Source organism: Toxotes jaculatrix, chromosome 13 (genome assembly GCF_017976425.1).
Source record: "Toxotes jaculatrix isolate fToxJac2 chromosome 13, fToxJac2.pri, whole genome shotgun sequence".
Taxonomy (NCBI): domain Eukaryota; kingdom Metazoa; phylum Chordata; class Actinopteri; family Toxotidae; genus Toxotes; species Toxotes jaculatrix.
Genome location: NC_054406.1, coordinates 25,943,322 through 25,954,108, shown reverse-complemented (window position 1 = coordinate 25,954,108; position 10,787 = coordinate 25,943,322). Strand labels below are relative to the sequence as shown.

General features: G+C 41.6%; 1 protein-coding gene across 1 annotated transcript in view; it reads left to right on the top strand.

The window, feature by feature from the left end:
• Positions 1 to 255: 255 nt before the first annotated feature.
• The window catches only part of LOC121191519 (NACHT, LRR and PYD domains-containing protein 14-like), a gene marked incomplete at its 5' end in the record, with an annotated part of 32,453 nt that continues 21,921 nt past the window's right edge, over positions 256 to 10,787 (top strand). The window contains 2 exons of the mRNA XM_041052683.1: positions 256 to 407; positions 849 to 1,022. Of these exons, the coding sequence (XP_040908617.1) occupies positions 256 to 407; positions 849 to 1,022 (326 nt within the window). The remainder of the gene's footprint in view (positions 408 to 848; positions 1,023 to 10,787) is intronic.

The following is a 10,787-nucleotide window of genomic DNA, read 5'->3' as shown; positions in this document are numbered from 1 at the left end:
TCAGTGATCGCGGAAATCATAGGGCCATATAATATGTTCCGGGGGGCACGCGCAACTTTTTTTTTGTTCCGACCGCTGCACTTCCGTTATTAAAAGAATCGATTTATGAACATTTATGAATCGATTCTGAATCGTCAAGTGTTGCGTCACGATTAATCTATTAATCGATGAATTGGACACACCCCTATTGGATTAGAAATGATTTTTATCCACATGATTTATTCTTTATTCAGATTGAGTTCCTGCAGTTTGTCAGAGATCAGCTGTGCTTCTCTGGCCTCAGCTCTGAAGTCCAACCCCTCCCATCTGAGACACCTGGACCTGAGCTACAACAAGCTGCAGGATTCAGGAGTGAAGCTGCTGTGTGGTTTTCTGGAGAGTCCACACTGTAGACTGGAGACTCTGAGGTCAGTTCACTGTCTGTTACTGTTGTAGATCTTATATCTTTAATCCACAACTGAACCTGGTTTATCTTCATCCAATACTTTAATCCATTCATCTGGAATGAATGAATGAATGAGATTTGAAATAGTTGTTGTTCCATATTGTGACTTTTTCTTATCTTAATTATTCCTTCAGTTTCACTTCATTTCAGTCAGTTGTCATGAATACTGTCTGTTGACTTCAGTGAAATCTTCAGAACTCAGACGCTTGTATTTGTCGCTGTCAGTTGTATGAAGTTGTATGAATGTTGTGGTGACATTTGGATGATGTGTGTAGACATTATGATGATCCACAATAAGAGAAGGACAAAGTCCTTCTACTCATGTTAGTGAAAGCTCATTAATTAGGACATATCTGATTGGATTAGAAATGATTTTTATCCACATGATTTATTCTTTATTCAGATTGAGGTCCTGCAGTTTGTCAGAGATCAGCTGTGCTTCTCTGGCCTCAGCTCTGAAGTCCAACCCCTCCCATCTGAGACACCTGGACCTGAGGGACAACGAGCTGCAGGATTCAGGAGTGAAGGATCTGTCTGATCTTGTGGAGAGTCCAGACTGTAGACTGCAGACTCTGAGGTCAGTAGAGGGTTGGAGCCAGTCCATGCTGCTTTCATCAATATTGTCCTAAACACAGTTCATATCAAAGCAAAGATCCAGTGTCTCCTGTAAACCTCCAACCTTCTCAGTGGCTGCTTTCCTCATTGAAGCTGTGAGAGGAGAATGGTGACAGGCTTCAGGATTGGACAGAAAAACAGAGAGACAGACAGCAGTCAGCCAATCAGATCAGCCACAAGCCTGATTGTGATCATGTGTTTGAGGTTATGTGAAGACGACTGTTGTTGTTGCGTTCATGTCTACAGGAAGTAGAGCTGGATTACAGTAGACAGCCTTACAAAATGTGTAGAGACAGTGGTCCTCATTCATCAAAGTGTCATAGCATCAAATCTGATCTGAAACTGTTTGTTGTCTCATTTCAACACTAAAGAATTGATGAGTTTGATCTTTGTCACAGCTCTGAGATCAGTCTGACTGCAGCCTGTAAATCACTGGCTCTGATTTCAGAGAAGCATCATGACATTTTGGAAGCATGTGGTCTGATACAGAGCAGAACCTCTGCTGAAGTCCAGTGATCACATCTGTATATCTGTCCATCTGTCAGATACTCTCAGTGACAGCCTCCATGTTTATTTGTCAGCTGATATTTCAGAAGCAGATTAGATGTTCATCAACACACAGAGACTCTTTCTTTAAATGGAACATGAGTTGACATGTAACAGCAGTGAATCCATCACTAAACTGTTTGTGCAGTAATGAAGCTTCATGACTCAGCAGTTTATTTCCACTGTGGACTTGAGTGAAATGTTCAGAGTAAACAGACTTGATGCTAAAAGTCTCTGCAGGTGTGTGAGCTTCCAGCTCAGTGTCTTCACTCCAATACGTTAACATGAGAGCTGAGAGGAAGCTGCTACACTACACAGCTGCTCCACTTCTGCTCTGAACAGGACTGAAGTCCCTGCTGCTCTTTATACTGGATGTGCTGCATCAGTGACTGACAGCTGATGAAGTGAGTCTCTGTAAACACTGATTTATCACCTCTGTTCTCTGTCTTCTTCTCTCAATAGATGGAGGAAGTGATCTTTCTAAAGGAGAGAGTGAAGAGGACAGTGTGTGTGTGTTGAGAGAGGACGAGCTGTGTCCTGATGATCCAGAGAGGTTGAAGCAGCAGCAGCTTTTGTGTAGAGAGGCTCTGATTGGTCCATGTTACTGGGAGGTAGAGTGGAGAGGAGAGCTTCATCCAGCAGTGACTGACAGAGGAACCAGAAGAAGTGGAGAAGACTCTCAGTGCTGCAGTCTGAACTGCTCTGAGAACAGCTCCACTGTCAAGTCCACCATCATCCCTGTGTGTTCCTCTGGATCTGAAAGAGAATCATCAGTGTATCTGGACTGCTCTGCTGCTGCTCTGTCCTTCTACACAGTCTCTGCAGACACACTGAGACTCCTCCACCTCCTCCACCCTCCACCTACACTCTTTTTTTTTATTCATTCACAGATGCTGAACCCATAGTGATAAATCAGATTAATCAGCTCCATCATGTGGTGTGATGGAGAATTGCAGCTAATTTCCACATTATTTTTTTCTGTCTTAGTGCAGAGACTGGCAAGACATTAGAGATAGACCAATATGTTTTCTTCATGGCCAATACCGATACCGATTATTAGTGGTCAAGGAGGCCGATAACTGATATTTGGAGTCAATATTCATGTTCAGTAAAAGTGAAAATATTGGCGTCAAAATTTTGAATAATACAAACTCCAACACTTTGTTTAAATGCCTCTAAACATATGTTTATTAAACAGCTTTTCAGATTTGCAACTCATTAAAGGTTTTTAAGATATCTTTGTTTTAAAATTGTAACAAAAAGTGCAGGGAGTTCCCTGGGTCAGCAGCATCTCTTATAAAGTTAACTGAAAATTTAAATAAATAGCTTCCTGAAGTTTTATAAAGTAAATAAAACAAAGTTAAATGAAGTTTGCACAGAAATGTGACTCTCAGATCAATTAGTAGTCCTAGTTGAGCAGCACCAGACTGTGGTGTTAAAAGCAGAGTTGTTCAGCGTGCTCTCCAGTCAGACGGCTTCTCCTGCTCTCATAAATTGCAGAGACTTCACTGAAGACTTAAGTCTTCTGTCCATCTGCAATAAGGGTTTGAAAAAAAGAGAGAGAGTTAAAAGTGGGGCCACATGCTGACGTATGCTCAACTCATCATGTTTAATTTATTACAGCATGTGTGAAGCCTGTAGTTGATTTTTTTATGTAAATGTTTTAACAACATGTGATAGCAGGGACCCTGTCATTCAAAACTAGGCTGCTACATTACTAATGATTAATGTTACTATGACTGAAAACATAGTACAATAGCAATAGGAGAGACTATTGATCCCTGAACACCATGCAGTTCATGTAGGCTTTATGATGCAGTTACATTATGTCTTAAGTCTTGAACAGCAACATCCTGCTCCTCTCTACAAGAAACTATCACAGAAACTATCACAGAAACTATCAAAGGAACTATCACAGACAGCTTCAGGACACACTAGGCAATATTATCAGGAAGCATGGAATAAATTTCCATTGTTATGCGGATGATACCCAGCTATATTTATCTATGAAACCAGACGAAACAGATCAGTTAGCCATACTTCAGGCATGTCTTAAAGACATAAAGGCCTGGATGACCTGTAACTTTCTTCTTCTGAATTCAGACAAAACTGAGGTTATTTTGTTTGGTCCCAAACACCTCAGAAACAGTTTATCTAATCATATAGTTACTCTGGATGGCATTAATTTAGCCTCCAGTACGACTGTGAGAAACCTTGGAGTTACGTTTGATCAGGATTTGTCCTTTAACTCACATATAAAACAAGTCTCTAGGACCGCCTTCTTTCACCTGCGCAATATCAGTAAGATTAGGAACATTCTGTCGCAGAGTGATGCTGAAAAATTAGTCCATGCATTTGTTACTTCTAGGCTGGACTACTGTAATTCCCCATTATCAGGATGTCCAGTTAACTCTCTAAAAAGCATCCAGCTGATCCAAAATGCTGCAGCAAGAGTACTGACTGGAATTAGCAAGAGAGATCATATTACTCCTGTACTAACTTCTCTTCATTGGCTTCCTGTAAAATCCAGAATTGATTTTAAAATCCTTCTCCTTACATATAAGGCCCTCAATGGCCAGGCTCCTTCATATCTCAAAGAGCTGATAGTACCATATCATCCTAACAGACTGCTTCGTTCCCAGAATGCAGGTTTGCTTATGGTTCCCAAAATCTCTAAAAGTAGAATGGGCGGCCGAGCCTTTAGCTATCAGGCCCCTCTCCTATGGAACCAACTGCCAGTTTGGGTTCGGGAAGCAGACACTCTCTCTAATTTTAAAACGAAGCTTAAAACCTTCTTGTTTGATAAAGCTTATAATTAGTTGTAGTTACAGTCCTAGTTATTTATTAAACTTATAGTTAGTCACAATTATCTCTATAGACAATGTTACAGTTAAGGATATATCCCTTAGTAGGGCTGGCTCAGGCAACTGAATCATCCCCTAGTTATGCTGCTATAGGCCGAGGCTGCTGGGGGACATCCCATGATCTACTGCACACTTCTTCTTCTTTCTCTTTCTCCCCTCAGTCCCACTCTCAAATTTATTAACCTTTATTACATGTCATTAACTCTGTGTCCTCTGTGTCCCGTAGTCCTGTGTTTGTTTCTCTCTGGTCTCTCTTTCTTTGTACCTTTCTGCAGGTATCTCTGGCTCCGGAGCTGCATGTCCTATGGTCCTGGCTCCACCCACCTGCTGCTGTTTATTGTTTACAATGATCCATTTCCAACACGTTTAATGTTCCATTCTGCTACAGATAAATATTGGATGAATATTCTTTGCAGAATGTAATGTAAATAATTACCAGTCATGACAGTTTTTTGCCTCTGTGCTCTGTTTCCTATCATAACTGTAATCTTCTGAGCATACATTATCCAATAACTGTTCACTAACTGCAATGTAAATGCTGACCCACTAATATTGTCCATTGTCTGTATTATGCTGCATGTCCTTCTCCCCCTCTCCTCCATTCCTTGCTGTCCTATCATCCTCCTTTTCCTCCTTTCACCCAGCCCGGCCATCGGCAGGAGGGTCCCCCATCTGAGCCAGGTTCTGCTCAAGGTTTCTTCCTGTTAAAAGGGAGTTTTTCCTTGCCACTGTCGCCTTAAGTGCTTGCTCTGGGGTCAGGCTCTGGGTCTCTGTAAAGCGCTTTGAGACAATTTTGATTGTGGAAGGCGCTATATAAATAAAATTGAATTGAACTGAATTAGTTAACTGTACCGACGCCAAGGCAACCAGGTTCGTTTTACAACGGGCAGAGACGTAGTTCCAGACTAACAATTAATGTACTTTATTTCAAAATAACTTCAGTATGTCTTAAAACATTTTAAAACACCATTCACACACACAGAGTATTAAAATACTATAAAACACCATTCACACACAGAGGATACAGAGGACCAATATACAAATACTAACAAAAGAAAACAATAAATCAATGCTTACAAATTAATCAAAGCACTAAGAATATCAGTAACTAAACATAACCTAAAATTCTTGTCACAAGCAAAAGAAACAAAATCCAACTGAATATCAGTGCTAATTGAATCACAGAAGGTCAAAAAAACAAGAAAAGAAAGAAAAAGAAAAAAAATAAACCAGCACAGGATCTAGTTAAACAGAATATTTCATTTCATTTTTCATTTCATTTTCTACCGCTTAATCCTCTATCAGGGTCACGGGGGAACTGGAGCCTATCCCAGCTGCTTATGGGCAAGAGGCGGGGTACACCCTGGACTGGTCGCCAGTCAATCGCAGGGCTGACACGCAAAGACAGACAACCACACACGCACACATTCACACCTAAGGGCAATTTAGAGTAGCCAATTCACCTATCCCATGCATGTTTTTTGGTATTGTGGGAGGAAGCCGGAGTACCCGGAGAGAACCCACACAGGCACAGGGAGAACATGCAAACTCCACACAGAAGGGTCCAGACCGGGGTTCGAACCTGGAACCCTCTTGCTGTGAGGCGACAGTGCTAACAGCACAAATAATCTAATAGAAACAAAGCTATATAAAATAAAATAATAATCAAAACAATAACCCAAAACCCATCCTAACTAAATGCAACAAAGGAAATGGGGGCATTAAATGAAGACCAACCCCAGAGTGCATTCATTCAATTTTTAAAAGTCCAGGCCCAAGGCAAACTGCCCATTCAATACTCGCGTAGGTAGGGGGTGATTGCGTTGTCCACCTGCGCAGCCCGACGGCAGCAACACCGGAGCGCCCGAGCGACCGGCAGAACCGAGGCGGAGAAGAGCGGCAGGAACACCCCGGTAAGGCAGGATAAAGCAAAGCAGGCAAAGCAGCAGTATTTCTTGCTCCGTGCAGGACAAAGCAGCTGGCAAATAATTCTCTGTATTTAACAAAACAGAAATAAAGTTAACCAAGCTACATATACATGCAGGTTAGATGCATCAAACGCACCGAGGCGTACATACCGATCAGGCTCGTGTGATCACCTGCGGGAGAGAGAAGCGAGCGCGTGCTCACTCCGCAACAGTGGAGGCTAGCAGCAACGTGCGGCTAATTTGCAGCATTGGGAATGAACCCACGAGCCGCGCACGTCGGTGGAGGATCGGCAGTTCGGCGTCTGCGCCAGCGACGACAAGGCGGAAAGAAGCGTGCGACCAGGAAGTGGGTCTCGGAGCCAGGAGCAAGAGAGGGTCAAGATGGCCACAGCACTCTTTTATAGAGTGCCCTCATGTGGTGATAGGCTAACGAGGACTGAGGTGAACAAAACGGCGGAAACTCACACTGGGAGATGCAAGGTGAAACATCTCATCCTGCTACACATGCAAAGCAATGCACCACTAATAAAGCAATTAAACACACAAGACAATCTTACTTCTCAAAATTGATAACTGACAACTGGAACAACCCCCAAATCCTCTTCTCAACCATGGATCATCTAATTAATCCTGCCTTTTTGAAGGCTGGCAATAACAGCTTCAAATGTGAAGACTTTAGAGTCCACTTCAAAAATAAAATAGACAATTCCCCTGCGAGAAATCGCGAGAGTGGTGCATTGCGCTGCTAGTAATATTGTGTGTCTGTATTGTAGTGATAAGAGCTGTTAATACTCCCACCCACAAGAGGGCAGTGGCGAGTAGTGTTACTGCCTGTAAGCTGCACTTATTGTTTTGGTTACACAGTTGATTTCACGGGTAGAAGAAGAAGATAACTGCCGCTGTATGTTAATGTTTATCTACCTCTGCTGCAGTCAATAATAAATATGGACGGTAATGGAGACCCAGTTTCTTCAGTGTATTAGAAACATTACATGTATGAGTATGTGTGTTTGTGTCTGTGAGAGTCTGTGTGAGTCTGTTAGTGTCTGTGACTGCTACGCACAGGACAGTATTGATACAGACACAGAGACAGTCACAGTCACAGATACACATACTCACAAAGACGCAGACACACAAACACACAGAGTCAACAGTGTGTGGTGCGGCAGCACTGCACACTATTGACATAAACTCAGGCAGACACACAAATGCACACAGACACACACACACACAGACTCACACAGAAACATAATAGCGTCACAGACACACAAAGACAGTCACAGACACAGACACACACAAAGGAGCAGAATCAAGGATTGATCTTAGTTTACTGTTAAAACGACTGACAATAAAATCACAGGAGGAAGGTAAAATGTCTGCAGGAGTGTAATTAAAAAGAACCATAAAATTTGCAGCCACTTCATCAGTAAGACAGTGTTTCCTGACAGCCTGTTCTGGAACATCTTGTTGTATAAAATTGGTAACAGTAAAAAAGACACAGAAGTGATCAGATAAGCCTGAATCCACAACTGAAGAAATATTAGCAGACAGGCCCTGGGTAATACATAGAACTAAAATGTGGCCTTTGTTATGGGCAGGCTGTTTAACATGTTGAATAAAATTCATACAGTAAAGCAAATGAAAAAATGAAAAATGAAGTTTGAAAATGAAAAAGCAGCTGACCAAAATCTTTTGACCTAATTTAAACAGATTTGTAAAACCACCAGAGTCTAAAACCTGAGGAATAAAAAGTGGTTTAAAACTAGATAAAAATATTGATCAGTCGCAGAACTCCTTCCAAAGACTCAAAACCACCAGATCCAATTGTCATGAATAATGTTTGTTGACTTCAATGAAACCTTCAGAACTCACACACTCGTATTTGTCACAGTCAGCATACTATGTAAATGACTCTGTTTTTAACTCCAGCCAGTTTTTTTTTTTTTTGGTATGCTTTTATTCTTTTAAATTCTGTTTTGTTTGAAGACTTTCATTTTGAAGGTACTTCCTGTTTAATTGTTTTTTACCGACTTACGGACACTTAATTTTGTATACCCCCTTCGGTAATTTTAGCTCCTTGGCTGGAGATGGGAACAAGGTATTTTTCTTTTGTAACTGTAATTTATTTGTATGTACATGTAAACGTAACGGCGAGAGAACATTTATGTGTAATTTTGTTGTAAAAGTTACGCCGAAAGTTAGGTTCGTCTCTCAAGCTAGCTTTAGCACCTATATGTCAAAGTCAAGGCCCACGGGCCACATCCGGCCCGCAAAAGAATTTTCTATGGCCCCCGGGATGATATTTGATTAGTATTAGAACCGGCCCGCTGGCCGTAGCCGCCCGCTGCAGTTTTGCGTGCGCCAATACCACATTACCCACAATGCAACGGTAGCGAACAGACTTACTGCAGTGCTAGCCTGGTTGTCATGACTACCAAAACTCTTCGCGCTATTGCAGTGCAGCAAGCGGGCATCGTTTTAATTATCCATCAGCAGTCAGAGCAGATGTGGACTTTCAGCTACCCCCCCTCCCTAAAAAATGGCTAAACGGAAGGTGGACGCTTGAAATTACTAACAGAGCCATAAGACAATATTGTTTTATTCATTTAACGTACAGGACACGTGATTTCTCTTTAAAGGAAGTTTGTTTTTGTCTATGTGCCTGTTGAAAATGTTTTCACTGGAAATTACTGACAGAGCCATAAAAAATACTGGATTATTCATTTAAACATTAGCCTAAATAGTATACACCTTGTTAGGTATCGGTTCAATAGGCTATGTGTAATCATTTCAATATGTTTTAATAAACACTGAATCAGCCCGGCCCTTGGCTTGTAGCAAATTTGTTTTTTTGGCCCTCTGTGTATTTGACTTTGACATCCCTGCTTTAGCATTTTTTTTCGGCACGTCTCTGCTAAGCGGTCCATGTTAGCGGTTTTGAAATCAATGTTGATTTGTATAATTAATGCAGCGTATGATTATTTTTGTGTTTGTAAGAGCTCATTTTTGTTATTTGTCTGTCCTTTAGCTCTTACGGTGTTCGCAGAGGAAAGGAATGGAAAAAGGGAAGGAAATTTATTTTTGTTCTATAAAAAAGGCTAAAGCGTGAACTTAACCCCTTAACGCTCCGACGGCCCGCCGGCGGGCCGTCATGCTATTTCTCGGACATGTCTGTGTTTTTTTGTACCTACATAACTGCTGCATTTAAGGTGGTGCGCATGCAGCGTATCATTTGAAAGCTGAAAGTCTTATCTTTTCAGCGATATAAACCTTTACAAGATAAAACAACGACTTTAGGTAGAACTAAACCATCTTCTAAAAAACAACAAAGTAATAACTGTCGTCGCTCACTGTTTTTATTTTTTTACTAGTCGCCCTGCGGTTCAACACGCAGCGCAACAACAACAAAAATGGTCTTGTTTTGTCGGGAAAAGTCTAAAGAATCACGTCGAGTTGAAAAATGCGGTCAAAAACATTTCTTTAGGTGCATAAATGATCAAAAGTTGCAATCGAATTTTTCCGACTGAAAACTACAGTGCGCTATTGCTCCTTCGTTTCTACGTTTTGTCGCCTACGTTTTGTTTTGAAAATTAATACCATGGAGCTTGGTTTGTAGTCCCTGCCCTCTGCTTTTGATTGACACCTCATTTGACCATCCAGGAAGATCTATGGCCCCCCCACAGCCAGAAATAGCCAATGAGCGACTCTAACACGTTAAAGTGCACCGCCCACTCTGACGCTTGTCTTCTCCGCCTATCATATCTTACGCTGAATCTGATCTAATGGCCGTGTAGCCAATGAAATTGCAGTCGCGGGAAAGCGTCACATGTTGTGATTGTGGAAGGAGGAGGGGCTACAAGACCGTGCGTAAACAAATACACTGGATGTCAGCTAGTCGTGCGTACGTGCGTGAAAACAGTAGTGATTTTCTTATGGCTCGGCCCGCTAAAAAGTGCCGGTTCTTTCAGCTCCCCAGGTTCTCCGCAGATGTTTTTTGTTGCTTAAATTGATTTATTAACAAAATAATGTAAAATTACGTGTAAAGTTAATTTTCCTGCGGTCACTCATTTTGTTACCTTCTCAGCGTGTTGTCTCTTTAGGGGCTGTTCTCTCTCTTTCTCTCCTGTGTCTGTAACCCCCGCTACCGCAACTGTTGTTTAATATTCTCTTACTCGATACCAGTTACACCTACAGTAGATCAGACTGCTGAAATAAAAACTTTAGAGTGTTACCTTCACAAAGAGACCAAACTTTTGAATGTCCTTCTAAGGGCTCAAGAACAGCTTTAAATTTAATTTGGGCATGTTTTTGACAGGTGTTTTGGGCAAATTAGGCCGGAGTGTTAAGGGGTTAAATAAAATCCTCTGAAACATCTGTACGCATTGTGAC